The sequence below is a fragment of the Oncorhynchus tshawytscha genome, linkage group LG08, assembly GCF_018296145.1.
Source record: "Oncorhynchus tshawytscha isolate Ot180627B linkage group LG08, Otsh_v2.0, whole genome shotgun sequence".
NCBI classification, from domain to species: domain Eukaryota; kingdom Metazoa; phylum Chordata; class Actinopteri; order Salmoniformes; family Salmonidae; genus Oncorhynchus; species Oncorhynchus tshawytscha.
In genome coordinates, this window is record NC_056436.1 from 53,005,538 (window position 1) to 53,030,289 (window position 24,752).

Genomic DNA, 24,752 nt, shown 5'->3' on the forward strand with positions numbered 1-24,752 from the left:
AGGATATGTCGAGCATATTTGCACACAACAGAAAGGCCTAAACAAGTTGACATGAATAACAAATTCGGTAGAAAATAGCTTTCAGAAGATCAGAGTTGCATGTAATTGGTGTGTGTAATTGGACAATAAATAGACACCATATTGGCAAAATGTCTCACATGTTTGGCACACCATGACATGAATATTGAGAGCTTGTTAATTATTTAGATTAGAGTCAACGAGACAGGCACGGATGTGTGCTCTCACTTGCGTCATTTGAATTCCCAGTGGTGGAACAGAGATGATTGGCTCTCTGCATTTTCTGTAACATCCTTATCATAAGGAACCCAACATGAGTTGACTATTTTAGATAAACGAATTGAATCAGCATTCCCATTTATGTTTCCTGATAAGTAGGCTAAAATCACAATGGCAATAAAATAGGAGAACCACAAATAAACGGAAACATTTGCAAGGGTGTAACACATCTTTGAAAAAAAGGTGAAGAAAATGTTGCTTATTCTCTGAAGTCTATTCTAAGTTATTATATTGTTACTGTTTGTGGTAGCCTGATAAACTTTGAGGTGGTGCTGTAATAGCATCATAGGCCCAGCACAGTGGAAGGTGGAAGATGAGCTCTTGAAATAACAGTAACTTCATGAAACAAGTCGAGTTTATTTTTGAATGATCGTCTACAACGATATAAAATGAATCTCAAATCAAGACGGCAATCAAACGGAAGAGCTTTTAATATTATTTAAGGACGATAGCTTCGCAGGAGGTCAAATTGGGCTGCATCAAAATAAATGTTGTCAATTGATTTCCTTCCAAAATAAATAGAATTTTAAAAATGTTGCATAATTTTCACTTATAAAATGTGGAATCTTTCGGTCACCGAAAACAAAATGCAAGAGCAAAGCAAGCACTTGTGTTCAATTAATCAAAATATAGGCATGTTGACCCTGTTAGAATTTCGTTATTTAGAAAACATTGAAATATATTTCTTACCGGGTAGTCCATGCTTTACAGAAGGAGAGGTCCGAAGTCTTGGGCGGATTCTTTGCGAGTGAGATGTCTCCCCCTGAAGACTTGTCTCTTCAGGCCCTCAGTGCCCAAATGTTGATTGGGTTGTGTATTGAGACGCAGACTGCGTATTCGCAAAGCTGCCAAGACTTATCCTTGTTACCCTATTACTGCTTCACGTTACCTACTCAATCAAACCCAAGATGATCTGAAATAGAAAATGTATGGCCTCCAGGTCTCTAGAAACACATTAGGTGGTCTCTTTTTATGGAAAAGTGTGTTTGGTGTGGCGCTCCAGCTGTTGGATTATGCTATTAGGGCAACATTTTCACCAGGCCTGTTAGGAGCAAGAAGATGTCCATTATAGCATGCAATTTTAGATCATTTATTTTCCCCAATATTTTTTTCTGACTAGAATAGTTTTCATAGCATGGGCCCATGAAAATCAATTTTCCCTCCAAAATTAGGTCAATTGTTTTTTTCTTTCATTGCATGGGCATGATGAATAACAAGTAAGTTATAAACGTAACAATAGCTCACCTGAAAATATGAAATAATCCCACAAGCCTAAATAAAACTACCCTGTACATTCCATTTGATTTAGAACGGAAGGCTATTTCCCTAGACATCTGCTGAAAGTTTGAAGGGGGATTTGTATTCTTAGTCAATGTGGCCAACAGTGATAACGTTTCAATTTTTCATCTGCGCCCTAAAATGAGCTTGAGCTCTGCCCTGAAGTCATGAAATCACACGCACCCGCCTCCTCCGTCCCCTAGCTATATACCTCTATTTGTTTGTTTGTTCAAACTTGTGAATTATATTTTCTCGGTGCTGTGGAGTTGTTCTGATTTTCTATAAACGCACTGGTGCATTTGATGACCGAACACAGCACATCATAAACGGGACTGTCTAGACAAAACTACAATGGTGGATCAAACGTGTCAACACAATGTATAAAAGAGGGTTGGCTATCTGAAAAAAAAATAGTATTCTCGGCCACATAAAAAAACAAAACAAATGTAGGCACTTTTCAGCAAGGTATAACACTGTTATTGTCGTAGTCATAGTTGTCCAATTGTTATTGATATAATGATGATTATTGTTGTTATTGTTATCTAATTGAAAAGAGAGGTTGTTGTTCATCTGCCCAACAAATAAGGTATAGCAAAAGTGCACATATATACCATATGAACGCCTACGCCTAGAACATGACGTCATAGACCTAGCTCTCAATGCTCAATAGGCTACAGAATAGTTTTGCAATAGTTTATCGTTGTGTTTATAAGAGATTCGTAGAACATTGCGCTGGTCAAAATACAATAGCCTAACCTTGTATTGGTATTATTGATTATGGTAATGTATTATGTACAATTACTGACATAGACGAATATGTTATGTAGGCCTATAATCACATGATGTATCAAGAAACCCATCTTAAACATCCAGTGCTATATTTTGCATCTCTTTTCAGGAGTCGTGCCCTCATGATTAGTATACGTCAGAGGTTAATGAGCTCGTGCCTTTGTTGTTCGTTCCAATTCCTGTTTGTTGATTCCAGTGTTATTTCAAGCACCAGTGATCACTCGGAGGCCTTGGCTAAGAGGCAGACATGTATTCAGCGGTTAATCTAACGGAGCATCTTGACTCATATGTGTATTGGAGAGGGCCATTGTTTTCGCTATAGATTAGCCGGGTTAGTAGCTCGCATAATCGAAACCCAACAGACACATAGACTCGACAAAACTCACACGAATACTTGGATCGGCACAAAATTCCTCAACAAAAGTTTTGAACAATGTATTTACTTCCATTAAATAAAACACAATAGTTTATTTTTTTGATGTTGAAAAAAACGAAACAAAATTCCATACCAAATAGTATACACAGAGCAAAACCAATGTCATTTTGCAGGAACCTTTGATGCGTCTTTTTATACCCAGGATTGCTACTCTAAATCGATATTCACACAGACATTTAATAATAAATTTATATGTTAGAAACACACAACTGGTGCGTTTAGTATGTACATTCCCTTGTTTGCAAGCAAAACATTATTCCTTTAGGGTTTTCCACATGCTTTGTTAAATTGAACCTTGAGAAGAGAGCAAGAGCATTCGCCTCAATAAACTGGAGATGATATTTAGATATATATACAACCTTTCAGTCAATTAACGTCCAAAATTCGAAACTTTCAAATAAACACGCTTCGAAAATAAAGTAGGTCTATCCTAAATTCTGCACTCGCGGGTGAAGAACAAAATACTCATTAGCAAAAAATGCCTAATAACTTCCGTTTAAGTTTAAAGCTCCATCGCAGGGTTTAGCTCATTTCAGTGGTTTAGTCTTCTCGTGCCCTTTTGAAAAAGAAAAAAGGTAGTCTATCGTTCCTGTGACTGGGGTTTATGTATTCTCAGGTATTAGACTGGTCTATCCACGGCGTACTGGCAAGCGCTCAGATTTGAGGCCGGATTCTGAACACTGGTGTATCCAAAACTCGAGTGCTGCTTGGCTTTCAGTCTCAGGCTAGCCAGACTGGAGTTGCAAGTGTCCCTGTACACATAAGGGGGAGTCGGCGGGGCGTACGGGCAGGTTGGCGTGGGAACTCCCGAATTAAGAGAGGGGTTGCTGAGGTTGTTCAAGTTATTGAGGCTGTTAAGGCTTGAACCGGGCACGCCAGTGACCGCGGACGGCACCATGCTAGAGGTCATGCTCATTGAAGAAATGGAGTTCGGCGGGGAGAACATCGTCTGCGATGACAAAGGGTTGACATTCATGGAATTGAAAAAAGGGAAGCTTTTGGTCGACAGGGAAGCCGAAGTTAGCCCTTTGGCGGCCCAGTTGTTATACGTGTAGCTGGGGTACATATCATCGTAGGGCTGCATAAGTCCATTGAACTGAGGACCGAAGCCGTTCTTGCATAGCTCAGCTTGTTGATTCCTTTCCCTTTTCCTCCATTTTGCTCGCCGGTTCTTGAACCAAACCTAGAACAAACAAAAAGAGGAGTTCAGAATTTGATAATTATGTAGGCCTTTAGGCTACATGTAGGCCCCATGTGCTTTATTTTATAGCCAACGTAAATACGACTTGTTGGCTATCCTGTGCAATTCAGAAGAATTGATGGGTAGCCTAATTGGTCAGCAATTAACCAAATGTCGTATTTTTTTGTTTGTTCATGTGTGGCTTTTAGATGTGTCTTAAATCAAAATCAGACATAGAACTGTAAATCAATTTCTCACAAATGACAAATCTTGACCTTGTCAGTTTGCAAAAATATACCCACAACTAAAAGTGTAAACACAGGATATGCTTTAAATATATAGAGTTGTTCTCAAACTTGTAATTACTTGACGTTATCAAAACAACTATTGTAACGTCATTTATTTCAAAGCGCAACGCTCCTTGTGATTACAAGCCTATGTTGGATTGCAACAGGGCGTAATTGATTCCCTTTCTCTCATGCAAAACAATCCGGGTTGATTCCAATATAACCCCAACAACACATCCAGCGTTCCAAGCTGTCATTGAACCATCTTAATTTCGGAAGGTGTGTAAGCCTATTCTTCCATAGGCAAAGACAAACACGTCAGTGACCTTATTTATACATCACGAGAGTGACAAACACCAAATACAAGCTTTGCACCTCTTTCACATGAACGTAGTAACACGATTGGTGTCTGTCTGGGGCTAATGTCAATCCTAACCGCTAACAGTTTAGCCTGTAGTTATTATTTCTTTTCTACAACTAATAAACAACCGTGCTTGTCCTCGTTATCGGCAATGTTAGATATCTAACAATACTGTGATGTTATTCGTAAATATAGTAAATGTGTGACATTGTTATATTTCAACCATTTCCATCGTATCCACTTCATTGATATTGACAGTAAAATCGTACTATTTTACAGTAAAACATATGTGTAAAGTGGGTGGCCTATCATTTGACTTTTTCTAAATAACAATAAATTATAGGCTTAGCCATCTAATGTTTGGTGTTTTGTGATTTGTTAATTGAGTCATATAATTTTAAAGAATAACCAGTTTGAGTATTTGCTTTAGGCAACCTATTATGTCCCAAGAAAACATGTTCTGGCCGCGCGCAATTAACGTTATGCTTGTGTAATAATTGACGTCCTTGCCTCCACTCAATATGAGTGGCACAAATCACCCGAAATGATGCACATAAATAGTGTTGGTTTATTCCCAGGGGCCTTACCCGGACACGGGCCTCGGTGAGGTTGGTCCACACGGCTATCTCCTCTCTTGTAGACATGTCCGGATAGCGATTCCGCTGGAACGTGGCCTCCAGTTCCTGAAGCTGCTGGCTGGTAAAGTGAGTCCTCTGTCGGCGCTGTCGCTTCTTTTTAGAAGGGTCGTCTGAAGAGTCGTCATTTTTGCTCTGACCCTTTGAGTCTTTCTCTGTGGAGAGAGTAAACAAATACATCATATATTGTGGTCGGGTCAGTCACAGGCAGTGAAGTATCCTCGGTGATATCATCCTGGTGAAACTTGAACCCATTTTAAATCCTTTGAATCAAAAATCGAATCAAACTTTATTTGTCACATGCGCTGAATACTACAACCCTGAAATGTTTACTCTACAAGCCCTTAACCAACAGTTACTCTTATGCTATTAATACTCATAATGTTACGATTCCTTATTTTGGAATGTTTATGCAGATACATTACAAAAAGGTCATATAAAACGTGACTCCAAAACAATGTCAGTGGGACATTGATTGTTTTGTTTTATTTGCACAATGTGCCAATGGTAATACTGTACAAATTGTCATTTAAAACGTTTATCTGTTTTGTCTTTCATCGAATAAAGGCTTACATTTCACATTTTAAAAGTATTACACGTATAAAGGTATGCGTAAAGACATTAAACATGATCACAACAAAAATAGAACATCACCAGAGTCAAAGGTTATGTGAGTAATGAGAGCGTCAAGTTCGGTGAAACTTATAACACAAATAAACCAATTACTGGCACAATCACAATCCGAATATCTGCATAGTCAAACAAAGTGACCCTCTGTCAGTCTTATATGTCCAATGACTATTTGCATTCGTAAAATAACATCTTCCTCGGTCTCAAAATGCCTTTGTGGAGAGGGGCTGTAAGGGAGCCATCTTTTGTTCTTTATCAACAAAAAAAACGACCACCCCCTCCACTCAAAGTCATGTGCTGACAGTATGCACCACGGAATGATTCTTACCTACGGACTCTGGACTGGAGGTGTCCGATACTGTGTGTACCTCTAACCGGTGTTTGGAGTCCACAGACCGTTGCAACGGCTGCAGACTAGAGGCCATTGCTAGTGCCTTGTGTTGCGTGGAAGAGAGTTTAGTCCCGGTTTGGTGGTGGTGGTGGTGATGGTCTAAATTCAATGGATCCTTCATAGAGTTCATATGGATAGGAAAGCGCACGACTCACTGTCAGAGGCGGATTAAGTTCTCTCAGTGCAAGCAAAAAAAAGAGAGACGTCCGACGGATAGGAGAAAGTGGGAATCAGTGGTGTCAAGATTTATATCAACGCTTCTCCCTTGCAAATTAAAGTAAAACAAAAAAACAAACACCTTTGTTTGAATTGCTTAAAATCTATTTAGAAGAAACCCAAGCATAATTCGCGTCGGAGAAAAAAACCCACAGCGTTTTGATTGAAGCAGGGGCAAATAGATAAATCGGGCTGATACTGCTTGCTGCGCGGAGAATCAGAGTGACAAGGACAGGTAGGTGATATTAGATCCAGAGGCATACACACACTACGCCGCTCGCTCTTCATTTCAGCTGTTCGCTGCGCCCTGGCTGTACCACTGTGCCTCTCTCCTATGCCTTTGACGTCACCGAGAGCACTCCCATTTTCTGACAGGCCGTCAATGTGGACATGAAGGTTTGCCCAGCCAACCCGCGCACGGGGAAATAAAATACGTCTGCCAATGTGTTCATGCGGGGTACATAGCTTATTTTTCTTCCAAATAAAACCATGTCAAGAGAGACGGGACGCATGGGGTAGTGTACCGACGATGCACCGAATGCCCATTCTGCAGACCCCCAAGATAAAAAACATATACAGTCTTCCTTCTTTCAATGAAAAGTCTATAGTACACCGTTATAAAACACCAGTATTGAAACGCACGTCACTCGCGTCGTGTGCATTCTACTCTCAGACATTTACACGAGGATTTTAATGGAAAACATACCCAACTAGGGAAATTGCATCTAACATTCAAGTCATACCAACAGGGGGTCATGATGCATTTATTTGGTCAAAATTGTCTAGCCTATTTATTGTGTTCTTGCTAATCTTATGTTCTCCCCATTGAAGAAACCATGCAACAGAGATCACCTGATGAACTGACCTTTCATAAACAGTCATCTCCGAGCAATGCGCAAAAGAGCAAGGCTATATTTATATGATGGGGAAACCAGGATGCGCTGACCCCGATAGTTCACAGAACGGATGTTGACATTTTTCAAGTTGTTGGCCATTTCGAGCATAACAGATAAATGATGACCAGACAAATCAATCGTATCAGAAGTCAAGTGACACAATCTAGTCACACATTCAACCTTATTAGTCACCAAACAATTGGGCAAAAATGCAAGGGCCTTGGTTTCCAAAAGTCGGTCCTGGGGACCCCAAGGGGTGCACGTTATGTTTTTTGCCCTAGCACTACACAGCTGATTCAAAAACTCAACTCATCATTAAGCTTTGGTTGTTTGAATCAGCTGTGTAGAGCTAGGGCAAACAAAATTGCACCGATTCGGGTCCCCAGGACCGAGTTTTGGGAAACACCGGTTTAGGTCATTCGATTTCCTCGAAATTACTCATTTTTATCTCGGTGCTTAGCTGGGTATCCTGTGCGCTTAGACCTTTCAGCTGTTCTCAGGAAGTCGACTTGTAGTGCTTTTTAATCTAATAAAATTCTAATTTGCCTAATAATTTGGAATAAGGACTTTTAATGACTTCGAGCTGATTTCCCATTGCAGATAAATGGCCGTATGCATGGGGAATATTCTCTATGCAGGCGTTTGACAGTAGTTGACATGGGACTAGTATTCTTCCCCTTAGGCATGTGCGTTAATACTGTAAATGCAAACAGCATTCAAATGTCCATGGAATAAAAATTAAATGAATATGTAACATGATAGAAAATGATTTGATTGTCAGCCTCCACATATCATATAATAGATTAAACGTATTATAGTCCGTTGAATGCACTGTTAATAGCAATACTACTAATACAAATAACTTTCTTCATAACTACAAAAAATGTATTCTAATTATTTCATGCATACTTTGTCTTTAATCTGAATGTAAACTGCATAATATATAGACATCACGCATCTTTTCTTCCCAATCTCGTGGATATCAGGATATGGGCGCTGCTAATACATTATTGGGCTAATCCCGTGAAAGCCCTTGATATACACCTCATTTGCACTCTTGTGGGAGAGCCGCGCGCGGACCATGGAGCGAGGGAGAGAGAGCTGTCAAAACCACGGGTATGGTTATGCCTCCATCCTCCCTATAGAGTTATAAAGAATAACCCTGCGCTGTGTGTTTAGCCACCCCACTGTACACAGCTGGACAATAATATATGCAGTCCTTGAATGAAGATGTGAATTTAGCCTGCATGTCTTCCTTACATCATGTATTTATTCAGTTTAGGTGAGTATTCTCACGCCTGTCTTTTCCTGGGCCCGAGTCAGGCATATCAGGTGGATTTTATTTGTTTAAATCCCCCTCATATGATTCGGTCAGAGGTTGGGTCTATCACAGGTCATTTGGTGCAATGCAATTCGCTAGGGTGTTATACGTTGTGATCTACAAGTGGTAAACTCATTTTATTTGAATGATGATGTAGCCTCGGGCCTTATTAAGCAATAACCTGCATTCTGCGTGTTAGCAAGGATTTTGTGAACAATTTAACTATTAAAATTCCCATTGGGCACAGAAGTCAACATCTATTCCGCGTTGGTTCAACTTACGTAGAAACAACGTTTATGCACCCAGTATCTGGATATTACCCTGAATTACAGATTGTTTAAATGATACTACTACCACCACTACTAATACTACTAATACTACTACTTCTACTACTACTACTAATAATAATAATAATAATAATAATAATAATAACAATATACTATAAAAATAAAAACATTTAAATGGCATTGAAGACTACATTTTTCTGTAGGCTCTGCAAGCCAAGAAATTTTGATTGCTCAATTATTTTGCTGAAAGTAATACTAGATTTGCAGTGGATTATCGGTTTCCTCTTCATTTTTACCTTCAGAATGCGTTATCTCTCTTCTGTGGATTATCGCGCGCGATACGCCATAGAGGGCCATTAATTAGCAATTCAGTCAATATAAGGGAGACGACCAGGCTTTTTACATAGGATTAAGGGGACATCAGATTCCTCCATTAGTATATTCCTCCTCACGAATAAGCTTTCATTATACATTTAGTTTTCCCTGGAGTCAATCTGACAAGACCTGAATATATTAAGGCAGTTGTAAAACAGTTGAAAGGGATCGCCAATAATCAGGTGGCTCGAGTGTCTCTTCACTCCGGTGCCTACATGTGCAAGCCTCGTTGGCTCGTCTTTGCATTACCTCATATAATTATGTGTTTCTATTTGTCTTATTGTTGTTCATCAATGAGGGATCACAACGCCGTCCTTGCTCAAGTTGTTGCCATGGGGAAAATTAGCCCCACGGGCTGATGCCTGCTTTGCCACTTGATTAAGATCCAATACATCATGAATGAAAATAAAATGAGCTAAATTAAGAGTTGCCAAACTGGCAATTCGTTTAGCACTTCAACAAGATTCGTTTTATGTTATTCCCTAATTACACAATAAATGAAATCCACTCCAACCTTACAGACTTGACCCAGACGAAATACACTGTATTTTTCGTTATATGCAATGTAGCCTATGTGACTGTCGTTTATGTGAATATGGCTGTGTATGGATTTAAATGCGTCATCATATTTTGACATAACTGATATGACCCACAACTTGATGCAAGATGCATTGATAGCCACACGAGTTGCAATATAAATTACACTATGACACTTTTTAATGGTAGTCCCTTAGAAAATAAGAGTGCCTTATATTTGAGGAAATATAATTATTAAAAAGCATTTTATTCATAGGCCAAACGTGGGGTATTGGACTTCTTGGTAGGCCCTACTTCAAATGAAGAGGACAACATGACAACAACAAAAAAGTAGTCCATATATATTGCCGCGTGTTGTCTGTAACCCTTGGCAGCTTAACGAAAGCTGGGTGCAATGAAGATAGAATATATGCGTAGGTCTTTCCCTACTCTCTTTCCCAGTGGCGCACCACTGCACATCAATACCCGGCCACCAGGTGGCAATCTAAGACAGTATAAAAAACACTTTTCCTCAAAAGAACTGGACTGGTGATACACCTACATAGGCCTAGACGAGCGTTTCCCAAACTCGGTCCTCGAGATTAGTTGATTATTTGAATCCACTGTGTAGTGCTAGTGCAAAAAAATAAAATAAAACGTGCAGCCTTTGGGGTCCCGAGGACCGATTTTGGGAAACGCTGGCCTAGACAGATCTATGACATTTTAGGAACGAAAATTAATCTTATTTTCTGATATGCAAAGGAACCAAAACATGAAATGATGCTGTTATAATCTCAGCATCTGTTTTCTGCAGTGGGCGAAGTTTGAAGAATTTCCCATTGAAGTGTTGTGGCACAGTAGTTACACATATATGCTCACCTATTTGTCCACAAGTTGACGCAAGCTTGCGGCAGTGGGAGTCCATTATCGCAATTAGGGGAACCGCTTCTGGAAAAGAAAAGATACTGGATTTAGTATGATCATGCTGAACCGGTTGCATCGAATACACACAACCCCGTGTGCTCAAAATCACAACATTTTTCTTAATGTACAATCAAGACATTACAGTATAGGGTCAAACACAATTGTCACACCTGTATGTTTTCAATTGTAACACAATTGTCCTACCTGTATCATTGTTGATAAGGCCTATAAGCACTCCGCTATTTTCCTCAAGTTTTGTCAAATGTCGAGCATTTGAATAGGCCTACTGATCATTGGTTTTGAACCCTATAACACAAGGAGCTCTTTAAATGCAGTTCCTACAGAAAAGCAATGCAACGGTTTACTGGGTGCTCTGTGACGGGGGGTTGGTGTAAATTGTTCCGGCGGCATGCAGCAGTTTGGGGCACTGGAAGTTGAGTGATTCCGCAGTAAAATCACGGGATTAGTGTCTGATTGAGATGTCTGTCGGTGGGATATTAAAAAATTCATTATCGCAGCTCTATACTAACTCGATATGAAGTAACACAGATGGGATTTTATTAGGCCAGGCTTCCCGACTGTTTGCTTATGATAATTTAAGATGGGAAATTTGCATGCAATCATGCTGTTAACCGTTTTCCCCCATTCATTCTCTTTCACTTTGGACCCGCCAGCGCCACACAGAACTCCTACTCGCCTCACCTGCTACATAGTCTACATCTGTGATTTTATTCAAAAGGGTTAGACACTGGAGGTTAAGTTTTACACGGTGTGTACCTGGAGAACCCTGGTTTGAGTGGAGCAGGTTCTTGTGTATTTCGAAGTAAAATGAAAGATGGGGTGTCAGGTTGTAAGGTTACTGCAAATCCCTCATGTCATCTAATCAGCGGCAGTAATGAGCTTTCATTCAATATTTCAGGGGGCTCCCCCTCGCCCCTGATCCATTACATTGGGTTTGGAAATGGCATTGACAGGGAATAGCCATTTCCAAGAAGTCTCACATAGAAATATGCGGCAGGTGGCCTAGCAGGTAAGAGCCTTTGGCCAGTAACCGAAAGGTCTAGGTGAAAAAGTCGATGTGCCCTTGAGCAAGGCACTTAACCTAAGCTAATTGCTCCTGTAAATTGCTCTGGACAAGAGTGTCCACTAAGTGACAAAAAATTGAGAAATGTACATTTCGAAAATCAAAATAATATTCACCTGAAATTTGGAATTTCCTGTACATTTTTTTTTTGCCTGAATAAAACGACAGTGCCCTAAAAAGCAGCAATAGCCTTGTACGCTCATAGACTTGTATGTGAGACATTTTAGAATTGATTGATACTATTCATTCGATTAATTTTACTTCCAAATAAATTACAACGTAATAACCGAGTAATAATTCAAATAGCCATATAATACACGATCAGGGGGTCTAGTTACCTGGTTGTAGAAGTTGATATTCTACTAATTCCAATTGAACTTGCATGCTTAGTTAGTGCACATTTGAGCTCCACCATTACAAATAATATAAATGACTATGTACTGTTTCTCGTTAAGGCAAACACTTTACTAATACTAGGCACATTGCTCCTGCCTCTATTAGGCCTAATACTACCATCATAGACTAACACTACCACCATCAAGGAAAGCATAATAATAATAATAATAGGTCAATTTAAAGTGGTGTATTGTGATACCATGAGTGTTTAATTATTCATAGTTGTGAGCCTAAATGATCCGTATTTGGGTATGTCATTATTATCGTACCTTTTATTTGTGTAAAGGATACATGCAAAATAAAAAAAGGAAGTAAACAATCATTTTTAGGACTATTAGCCTACTATAATAGACATGGAAAGATAATATAAATAGCCCATAATATTTTTTTATTGAAATCTGATCCAGTTTGAGATTTAGAGTTCAATCATAGCAATATCCGCAACGCAATTAATATGTAATCTGTCCAGTAGACCACAACAAATTGTTGAATGATAGTCAACAATAATCTTTATTAATACATTCTTTATTTCTTAAGGTTGCACCGTTCACTTCAACAGCACGAATTCAACAGCCTGTCTGTATTATGAAAATGAATAACCATATATTTCGGCATTAATTTGAGGCGCGAGACCATGAAGTCAAATCCATTCCATGTTCCATTCAGTGCTAACGTTACATCATTATCATCAAGCGGATTTACAAGGTGAAACCTGCCACGAACTCACTTATCATGTCCCTTTATCTTACTGCGGTGCTGATGAAATTCACATCAGACTTTCACAGATTACGCCAAAAAGGCTAACCCGAGGTGGAACGAATTCCTTCACTTGCATTAACTCTCCGCAAAGAGTGGCCTTTCGCACTTACCGTAGTTGGAGACACCAGCGCTTTACGCCCTTTCTTGTTTTATTCTTGTCTGGTTAAGAGGTAAATTCCACACCGATGGTTCTGCTTATCACCCTTCAGATAAGAACCTGAGACATCGAACTTCCAGGTCCAAAATATTAAAGTTTGCTGTCCGCCTCCCGAAGGAAAAAGTCTCAGCGCTACATAGATATCTTATCTTTCCCGCTTTTATCTGATCAAAACGCGATGCCACGTATGATTGTGTATTATATAAGCGCATACAACCATCTAGCTACAGTGCTTTTAGAATTTGCGAAGCAGGCGCTGTCATTTCAATAGGTCATTCTCTCTCCTTGGATCGTCTTCAGCCTCAACAACTTTTTTCTCCAGACAGACAGCCTAAGAGTGGCGCATTTTTTTTCTCTCTCTCGAGCTTTGACAGAGTACGTGGGTGTGTGCCTGGGTGAGTGTGTGTGTGTGTGTGTGTGTGTGTGTGTGTGTGTGTGCCTCAGTGGGTGTGTTCGTCTGCGTCTACGTGCATGTGTAGTTAAAGACAGTGTAAACTAAGAAACGCTCCATTTACAACAACAACGAAATAAAAACTCGAATAAACTAATTGTAATATAATTGAGTAAAACGTCATTCATAACACAGCCTACCATTTGTATGTTCTTGTTTTTAGGCCTACATTAATTAAGATACTAGAATATGGAAGGAATTCACAGTCTATATATGCTTGCATAAGCAAATAGATCTACATATTTTTTACTCTAAAATTTCCGTAAAAAATAATAACTATTTCTATCCGTCGGTAAGATTAGTGCATTTGAAGCCTATGTTTATTTTTAGTTAATGTTATTTCAAAGTTAATCTTTTATTTGCAGCCTACATAGGCTACAGGAAATTTGCTGGAAGAGAGCCTTAAACATGTTGAAATTGACCAGAAACCACTCTCAAACGCTATATATTCATGAATTGATTAGATTTACTAACCAGCATCACAACAATACATTATAAAAGTATAATTTAGTTGAAAGGTGCAAATAAGATGATTGTGAATGTTCATATCATGATATAAAAAAAGAATTGCCATTTGAAACAGATTTACAGCGTCAGTGTTCACATTACCTTGTGATTGTCTTCAATGTTAATTTAAAACATTGACAAACTATTTGGCAGTTCAAAGTGAATACGTTTTGCGTTACAATTTCTGATTCTTGGAGTAACGTGAGCAATATTAGGCCTGCGTTTGAATTGACACATTTGTTTTGGGATATACTTATTTTTTATTCTTTGGAGAAGCGAACAGCTGGCTGGGATGCAAATGCTCTTTATAGATCCGTAAGATCCAGACTGATTTTCTATTCGCATCTTAAGTGAGCCAAGCGGACCGGACGTAGGCTACATTTCATGTGCCTAATCCTTCTTTTACATTTTTAGTCATACTCCCATTAAACAAGTAATTAATGCACACAACCACATGGGAATTTCGCTGCAACGAGGCATTAAAGCAAAACATGCACACGACAACGGCCTTATATCTGTTTTCCCACATTGTCCTTTTAATTTAGTAATGCGCGCAGAATACCATTACCCATAACATTTGAAACACTTTCCTAAAATGTAGGCCTATAGGCCTTGTGGGTAAAGTATGCATTCGACGTGCATGTCTGATGGAATATTGTAAAGATATGATTATACCGATGCTATCTATCATTTGCGTGTTCTAAGGCGTCTGAGAATTGTGATAACAACGCAATCGGCAATTGGAGGAGGTTTATATGATCTATGGACACAGGAAATCAATTAGCCTCATTTATGAGAGTTGCATCCCTGATTTCTTCTGCGTCCAGTCATAGGCCCCAAAACATGTCTATAGATAAATTACGAGCACATTCGTAGAATAGTATGTACTAAGCCTGTAATGCATAATTGATAAGCAGATACATTTTCTAGTCTGTGACGCCCTATGTTAATATCAGGTCACTCAATTATCTGAAGATGACCTATACACACCGATTACATTTGATCTCCGTGTACAACGAACGCGCATGATTTCAAATCCCCCAACGCTGTTATCAAATATCAACCTGGCATGCATCCCTTTGGTACAGCAAGCCCAACCCCGCCTGTCATATCAGAAGGGGGAAAAACGGTGGCGTCTTGAGAGGCACGTTGTTCTACTAACCACGCTTACCTTCATCTGGAGAATAAAGATGTGAGCCTGCCTTCTCTTTCTCACGAAGAAAGGTGCATAGGAATGCCTGAAGTTCAGTAAAAAAGGCTGCTGCTAGTGCTATGAAATCTTTTGCCTCGGGGGCAACCCGGCGGCTTCTTTTCATTTCGAGCACTTATCGATTCGCTGTTGTCGTCTTTGGCGACGCAGAAGGACACTTGAAAGAATTTCTAATGGGGCTGTGATGTGAGAAGGGAGGTGACCTGACCAAGCGCGCTCTTCTGATTCTTAACGAGGACATCAACCACTTTGCACACATTCAGCTGCCGACAGCAATACTAGGCCTATTGGACATTTCAAGGATTTACTTATGCACAGGCCTATTCTATGAAACGTGTAGACATGCTCTCCATTTCATGTAGCCTATATGCATGCAGTTTATATTCCACTAAATGCATGTCTAATAAAGCTGCCATATAACCAAATAGTGGTCAAATAATATGGGATTGACAAGCAATCGCTGCACTAATCAAGTCCATTATAGTCTATTAATTGTGAATACGGTATAATAAACATTGCAGTGCAAATTAAATTTGTACAATCCTATTTTCTTTGTTGGATTTAGTTATAGCCTACATCAAACTGGTATCTTCCTAAATGATTTACGATTTGCTGTATGTTAGTAAATGCTTCCTTGACTGTGTTGTACTAGAGCAGAACAGACCTATCTCCCTATAGGCCTTGTTGTGTGAGCCCAATAACTAGATTGTTCAGTGGGGTGGGGGTATAGAGGGTGAGTGATCACTGTCTATAGCACACATTTGTTACAGATCATTTATCACTTATTCAATTATCATTCATCTGTACTAGTATAGGCCTACAAAAACTCTTGCACCAAAATCAGAAGAGTTGAGATATTGACATATTTGGCATTGGATCACACATTTCCCTCCACAGTGTAATTAAAATTATGCCCCTGACACAAAGTGTGTATATTTCGAGAACACTTTCTTTCTTCTGACATGTTGGATAAATAGTTTGCCATAACCAATTATTTTTCTTGCCCCAGTTTCGAGTCATTAAAGTCAAGTCCAGCGTAGACCACGAGGAATCAATTAAAGTACAGTTAAATTGGACTGAAAATGCCCCAAAGTTGAACTTTATTCAAATGTTTCTCAAAGTGAATACCTCTACCACTACCCTCACCTAAACCAATCAGATCTCCACTGTCAATGCATTCCATTCCAGGTTGACATAAACTTCTAAAATGTTCATTCTATCTCACACCAAAGAATCAAAAACACTAGACTATGCATGATGACAAACATATGGTCCACTATCAATCTATCTTGCAGCTTTAAATCTCTCTTTCAGTGGCAGGCTTTGGTAATGTGGACGTGAAGTCGATTACTCAGGAGTGTACGTCTGCCTGAGAAACTGGGCTGGCTTGTTTTCTGCATCAGCCCTCAAAACCACAAGCGATTGTCGCCTAACGCTATGTCTGGCCGGCGCTCTGTGGCCATGTAATAAAATTTGGAGTCAAATTGGTCTTTCAAAGCCACAAATCTTTAAACAAATCAGTTTATGTACTGCTAATACGTTAGACAGAAAGTAATGGCTTGGAAGTCACTTCAAGTCAGCTTTATTGTGGGTGTAACTCCTCGACCATCGCTACATTCGAGCGAGGGGAAGGAGGCAGGGACAGAGAGAGATAAAGGGAGAGAGAGAAAAATAGAGGGAGGGAGAGAGAAAGAGGGAGAAAGATAGATTAGAGACACTACTATCAACCCCTTCAGCAGAAAAAAAAACGATTTGTGTATCCATCAGTATTCTAAGACGCATTAATAACAAAAAGCCGCCTGTAAATTAACTAAATTAAAAGGATGACTCTTGGATAGCTCTTGAGCTTGTTGAACGGCTTTCTGCCTGATCCTTATTATAGCCAGGCTGTGTCACAACACCCAAAGGGGAAAGATCCAGCACGACAGTAGGCTAGGCTACTACTCAGTCCAGCTAAACACGAGTCTGTGGTTTGACTTTAATAGAGCTGGCCCATATAATAATTTACATGGTTGCCTGCACTCCCTCCTGCCTACAAGCTAATGCAGTGTATATTTAAAAAGTACTCAGCTGTTTTGCCCATACTACCTTCCTTGTAATTATCCTAGCCTTGAGTTCCCAAAGAAAATGCATCACTGATGTCATGGTGGTTTTGGACTTCAAATGGCTTCCAATGTCATCTCTGGTCAGGTTTAACAGGTATGGATTCCCCTTGACATCGGTCAGGCGGGAGTTCAAAGGTTCCAAAGAACAACGAAGAAGACACTAGCAAGTCAACCCATGCTTATAGAACACAGTGCAACATTTTCAGTCTAGCAAAATAATGATTGACACATAAAACACGGGCCTCGAGCATGGTGATCTTAATCACAGATGCAAAGGGACCAATAAATTGCTCAAGCAGTTCACTGATCAATTCCATGAAGAATCAATGGCGAACTACCGCTAACCTGCCGAAGGGGAAATCGGGCAATAATTAAATTGGTGTAATAAAATGGCCATGATGCTTCCATCTCATCAATAACATGTAAAACAGATCAGCTACACAATAACTCCCCTGACCGTGTACCCAGGTGGATCGCAGGGCGCAATCGGAATCAGCTTAGCCTTAATTGGTCTACTGCGGCAGAGAGAGAGACTGTGAGCGTAAGAGAGAGAGAGAGAGAGAGAGAGATAATGGCAAGACAAATGTCGACAGTAGTAGAGGAGAGGGTAGATCGAGAACGCTGATAGATAACAATAAAGCCTTTACCCCCTTTTGCGACCAAACCCTTGTTCTGCAATCAAGACCAATGGATTGCATCCTTTTATCTATCTTAAATGTTCCGTATTGGGGTAGAATTGGTCTCCTTTTCATGGTACTACTCACCTGTGTTACATTGTATATGTGTGTACACAAACCAGTACAACAGAACCACCAAACATCAGAACCGCCTGATGCCCCATTGGCCCGCACTGATAAACATGATAACCGCCATGTTGATTATGAGTCGTCTTGGCGATGATCTCCACTCCGACTCTGTCGATCTGTCGATGAGCTATGTTTTTATTTCATCAGTACTGTATTCAAATGATAGTCAGTGAGACACAAATACAATTGATGTATTATTGATTTATTGATTTATTTACTCATTTAGCCCTTATTTGACCAGGTAAATTGACTGAGAACACATTCTCATTTACAGCAACGACCTGGGGAATAGTTACAGGGGACGGGGGACGGGGGACGGGGGGATGGGGGGACGGGGTGATGAAACAATGGTAAAACAGTTCATATTAACATGGGACGAACAACACAGATCTATGTAGCGTTGTGGCCCTTTCCTCAAGTCAACGGAAGAAAAACTAATCCATGGGTGACGGACTGTCAGGGAAACGCGTGTGTGTGTTTGTTTGTGTGTGTGTGTGTGTGTGAGAGAGAGCGAGTGAGCGAAAGGGGCGCCTATAATCCAGTCCCTGTGTGAAACTGTTGACATTTGTGCTTTTTTTCCCCCTTCATTATGTGACCGAGGCTGTTTTGCGCTGGATTAGCTACAAATCTCCCATGCAGCACATTCAGCATGCCACTAGTAGTTTAACTTCATTAATAATGGATGAAGAGATTGTAATCCTCAAGCTAAAGGAGCAGGAGTAGCAAGACACAAGGAGACAGGAGCAGGTAGAGACAGAGGGAGTCACAGTTTTTCATCACCCAACACTATCCAGAATTGTTGACAAACTGATAACCTTCCAAATCATCGTTGTCCACTTGTAATATCCGATCTCATATCAATAACACTGTTTATGATGGAGTTTGCCTCGAACTCACAAAGGTTGGGGTGTTTAAGCCAATCCCGGGAGAGGGGAAAAAACAAAATAGGGGGTCGAGACTTTGGAAATCTCGGTGGTGCATATCCCAGTGTTTTCCATTGATTGTGTTTACTCAAGCTTCTCATTGACGACTATTATGGAAGACTGAGGAACTACCCTGCCCTAACAGCAGGATAAAGGGGATTAGCGTGCAACGTATTCACAATCTCTCCACCACCGGCAATGCTTTATATCAACATAATGGGATATACATGAGCCATGTAGCTGCTTATTGCACTTAGGGATGAGTATGTAATGGGGAATCACCCCAAACCTCAGTATCTGAAATGACGACATATCATTTATTGAGACGTGTTGTTGTCGCTGTGTTGTTTGGATGGGGGTTGGTTTGAGGTAGAATAGTTTGTTCTCCAACTATAGCTTTGTGTTGCTGGTGAACTCGCTGGCTACCAGGCCATCTGCACTGGTTCCTTATTGAGGGCTTTGCTTTGTGTTGCGGCTGCTGCCTCATTTGGACGCCTGTGGGCATCAAAGGGGAGAGGTTGGTAATCCTGAGGAGACTCTCCACAACCACCATCTTTAGTAATTATGTCACATTCTGCTTTAATGGAATAATTCTAGTAAAAGAGAGGAGAAAAGAGAGAAAAAAAGAAGAACAGAGGCTTTGATCTTTTTCTCTAAACCTTTTCCCAGAGGAATCTGAAGAGTTAGAGATACTGCCGTTCTAGTACCTGATGTGCTTCTTCTTCACTTCTTTCTTTCTCTTAGTAACTAAGATGAGCTGTATGATATTATACGATGGGAATCTCATACAGTATCCATTAGATACCTCAGACAAATGTATTTAACCTTTGTTTAACCTTTATTTAACTAGGCAAGTCAGTTAAGAACAAAACCTTATTTACAATGACAACCTACCAGGAACAAGTTGGTTAACTGCCCTGTTCAGGAGTAGAATGACATAGTTTTACTTTGTCAGGTCAGGGATTTGATCTAGCAACCTTTTGGTTACTGGCCCAATGCTCTAAGCACTAGGCTACCTGCCGCACCATAAACAGAGTGGAATGAGGAGTAGATTAACGTTCCTTCTCTGTACCAAATATGTATGGACTACTTTTTAAAAGGGACAAGGGTTAATCACCCAATGGCATAAATCTAACAGGGCAAGTTGTAACGAAGTGAATACTGAATGCTTGACAGGGGCTCCAGTATGCCTTTGATGTTTATAAACAGCTCTACGATTGCCATTGTCTACAATTAGAAGAGTGGAAAAGTAATACTGTAGCAAATTTGGTCCAACATGTTAGTCATTATGCTATGAGGCCTAGACCTTTTGAGGGCACAAGTAGCCTCTTCCACATTACACTAATTCATGTCCATATTCAAAAGTGTCATGGGTCTCCAGTTGGGGAGATTTATCTAAAAGTGTAAAATGTCACGATATTAACTATTATTGTTTATCACTTCCATTCAAAAGGTTTTTAATGAAACACTACCTTTAAATCTACTAGGTCTTGCGTATCTGCTGTGGAGAACACGTCGAGAAATTAAAGGGAGGTTGCGCCTAGTGTGGAAGCTGCTTTCAAAGCTTCTATAAATGTCAGAGATAGAGAGGTTTTCCTTGACACATCAAATGGACTTTTCACCAAAGACACAAACTTGCCCCTGGAACGCTTCTCGTTTTGAACATGTTCATGTCTATGTATAACCACTTATGGGTAATCCTGTTTGTTCATGTCATTCTAAATGGAGCTCGATTGCACAGCGAGGCAACCTGTACCACTCTAACGACTCGCAATGAAAAATAAAATCCTCTCCCAATGAGATTTCAAAACAAGCCTGCTGACCCATACTTTGTATTTGCATGTTGTTTGATCTAAATAATAGCAGAGAGTGAAGTTTGGCTTTGAATGAATTGCCTGTGATAAGGTAAACAAAATCTATACTTCATGAAGAACATTGAACTTGTGACCTTGCAACAATGTTTCTATTAGGAAACAGCTCTGAAGCTAACAATACATTTAAAGAGGTATCTAACAATGAACTTAGCGCAATGAAGGCTCTAGGAAACCTGGCCCACCCTGGTCAACTTATTAAAATTGCTCAGAATTTTAGTACAGCTCTTCATGTGCTAACCTTGAACCATTACAATTTTGCATCTACTGTCTGTATTACGTTCTAGTATCTAATCAAACACTGTGAGAGCCAAGTGAGTTATGTAAAATATAACACTATAGGCATCCACCACCTGTCTATTTTCAGGTTATCAAACTAGATCAGAGTGGAAACAAGCCATTTCCAATTGCTCTTTCTTGGTTCAGCATCCAATGTCATGTAGGCCCATTGCTGTTCCTTGCATTTTTTTTCCAATGTCGTGCAATGCATTGTTACAGCTTGGATATTTTCCTACATTTTGCTATGAGCCTGCACAGGGCATAGTAAATACCAACAGGACAGCTTTGATATGTGAGGTGCCACATTGTGACAAATAAATGTGTAGTAGACTAAGCTTAGGCATTATCGTCACTTAATGGCAGATGTGTGTCTCGTAAATATTGCTACAAATAAAGTTTCTGAGGACACGTTTTGACTGACACCTTGGTTTGCCACAGGGTTCGTGACCTCGGCATGCCTTGGAGGCTACGGGACAATACTAGAGTTTCATTGTAAACCCCCCATTAGCTTGTTTCAGCCCTGATGCCTCTGCGAACACCATTTTGTCATCCTGTTAGGACTATAAAGCCTAAAGGAGGTGGTGGTGTCAGTAACGATGGCCCCCAGAGATGCTTTCCTGTCTACATACTTGCTATTGAAATACCAATGGGGTTAAGAATGGGAAGTTCATGAACACAGCTAGAACATTGGTCACTTGATTCTATGCTCCCCTTGATGACCGCTGCCTCCACCTTTTCCATTCAAGGTCAGTTACGTAAACAAAAACACATCGTAAGTTATGATAATGGGTTTCCGCTACAAACGCCAACGCAACTTTGTTTAGACTAATTATTAAAATATAGATTGTGTCGCACTTTTGATTATTACATTACACAGTGACTAGGTTTTGTGTCATTGGAAGGCATTGGAAGGGCACTGCATTTTCCCAGAGCTATATTGGCATATCCCTTCACCTCTTCATATTTCTCACCCCTTGCTTCCTTCCTGGTAGAGCTTGAACAAGTCAGTAAATCAACCGTAAACAAAATGGCGTCCCCATTTCATGTCAGATACATCTCCCAATAGTCCCCTCCAAAATAAGCCACACCAAAGCAACAGCTTTGTCACGAATGGGGACATTTCTGTGGCCATGGTCTCTACATGATGCGAGTGCTAAGACAGAGAAGGCTGAGTACAAAGTTACATCTGGACCCCCTGGTTGGAAGGAAAGCCAGCCGATTGACTTGAGCTAAGCTGCCGCTGGACACCTTGTTGCTTTCCGTGTCTACGGGTCTATGTATCCTATCGCATGGCGATGTGTCAGCCAAGGCCACATGAGCCCTGGGCACATTCCACCCTTCTAGCGTTACAATTAATTGCAGGGCTGTCACGAACAATGTTTAGCTAACAGGAAACACATTGGGCCACAACGCAAAGTCCTAGATTGTTGACTGATGTCATTAGAAGTGTTAAATCTTGTTCCAGGTTGTTTCACTCCCCACCCCTCCCCTTCTGCCTGTAGAGTATGTTTCATAAGGAATAAAGCAGAGTCATGTCTGAAGACATTAGCGTTGTGTAATTCCAGGAGACACTCTGATGTTCCTTCGTCCTTTAGATGGGTATAGTTGCCGAATGGCATATCATTAAAAATAGAATGATAATTGTTATCACTTGTGATATCAAATCCTGTACCTTAGACACCACAGGAATCGAAGCCAAAGACCAGGAAGACTTGTGAAGGGAGGGAGGAGATTGTTAATTACCAAAGTGGGGGTTACCGAGTTGATAAAAAAGCCCGAGAGCAGAGAGTGGTGAAGCGAGGCTGAAGCCTTTGCTCTATAACTGATAATAGCTGCTTGATAGATCATTTAAATTAGATCATCCCTCCTCCCTATGCACATGACTTCATTTTGCATGTCTGAGAGAGTAGACGTTTTCGGCTTGGACATTTGTGGCCCCCCAAGGAACTCCTTTATGCATCCTCTTCCATCTATGTGTAATTAATAGGAAACGTGTCACAAAATAAATTTGATTATCACAATGAATCGCGTATTATTATTACATCACATTCCATTTGAATGAGTCTCAACTCCAGACGAACCTTTTGAAAGAACCTTCTATCTTGACAAAGTTATCTGAAGTTTACAGTGAGGAATATATGAAAGTCTCTACCCTGATGTTGTAGGCCAAAATGTGGAGAGGTTATATTGCTGATAAATATGGCTCAAGTGGTTTCCTTTAGGAAAATCAATCCCAAAGCCAGACAATGCATAGACAAACTAACTCATAGTTTCTGTACGTTGCCCAAGGGACTGCCCTAAATGAACCTAAAGTTATGTTATATCATCCTGAAGTAATTGTAGCATGAATAATGAATGACCTAAAATTACCTGGTGACCCTCGCTATCCTGTTCTACCATCAATAGTGAGATGCTTTTCTTCAGCCATGGAAGGATAGCGGTGCATGGAGAAGGCTGCCATTGAATAATTGGAGATCACACTTTACATTAAGATACCCTTCATAGGGAGATTATACAGTTGAAGTCGGAAGTTTACATACACCTCAGCCGAATACATTTAAACTCAGTTTTTCACAATTTCTGACATTTATTCATAGTAAAAATTCCCTGTCTTAGGTCAGTTAGGATCACCACTCTTTTAAGAATGTGAAATGTCAGAATAATAGTAGAGATAATTATTTACTTCAGCTTTTATTTCTTTGATCACATTCCCAATGGATCAGAAAATTACATACACTCCATTAGTATTTGGTAGCATTGACTTTAAATTGATTATCTTGGGTCAAACGTTTTGGGTAGCCTTCCACAAGCTTCTCGCAATAAGTTGGGTGAATTTTGGCCCATTCCTTTGTGATGGCCACTCCAATACCTTGACTTTGTTGTCCTTAAGCCATTTTGCCACAAATTTGTAAGTATGCTTGGGGTCATTGTACATTTGGAAGACCCATTTGCGACCAAGCTTTAACAAGACTGATGTCTTGAGATGTTGCTTCAATATATCCACATAATTTTCCCTACCCATGATGCCATCTATTTTGTGAAGTGCACCAGTCCCTCCTGCAGCCCCACAACATGATGCTGACACCCCCGTGCTTCACGGTTGGAATGGTGTTCTTAGGCTTGCAAGCTTCCCCTTTTTCCTCCAAACATAACGATGGTCATTATGGCCAAACAGTTCTATTTTTGTTTCATCAGACCAGAGGACATTTCTCCAAAAAGTGCATTCTTTGTCCCCATGTGCAGTTGCCAACTGTATTCTGGCTTTTTTTTATGGTGGTTTTGGAGCAGTGGCTTCTTCCTTGCAGAGCGGCCTTTCAGGTTATGTCAGTATAGGACTCGTTTTACTGTGGGTATAGATACTTGTACCTGTTTCCTCCAGCATCTT

General features: G+C 40.1%; 1 protein-coding gene across 4 annotated transcripts in view; it reads right to left on the reverse strand.

Annotated features, from left to right (window-relative positions):
* Positions 1-2,791: 2,791 nt before the first annotated feature.
* LOC112256328 (pituitary homeobox 2) overlaps positions 2,792-24,752 on the reverse strand; it is a 53,674-nt gene continuing 31,713 nt past the window's right edge. For 2 of the 4 annotated variants that reach the window (XM_024429497.2, XM_024429498.2), the window contains exons 2-4: positions 10,775-10,843; positions 5,216-5,418; positions 2,792-3,983 (exon numbers count right to left, since the gene is read on the reverse strand). In XM_024429497.2, coding sequence (XP_024285265.1) covers positions 3,420-3,983; positions 5,216-5,418; positions 10,775-10,820 — 813 coding nt within the window. In that variant the 5' untranslated portion in view covers positions 10,821-10,843 and the 3' untranslated portion in view covers positions 2,792-3,419. Of the gene's footprint in view, positions 3,984-5,215; positions 5,419-6,221; positions 6,810-10,774; positions 10,844-13,168; positions 13,605-24,752 lie in introns of those variants that run through there. The other 2 variants (XM_024429496.2, XM_024429495.2) reach the window with 2 other exon arrangements.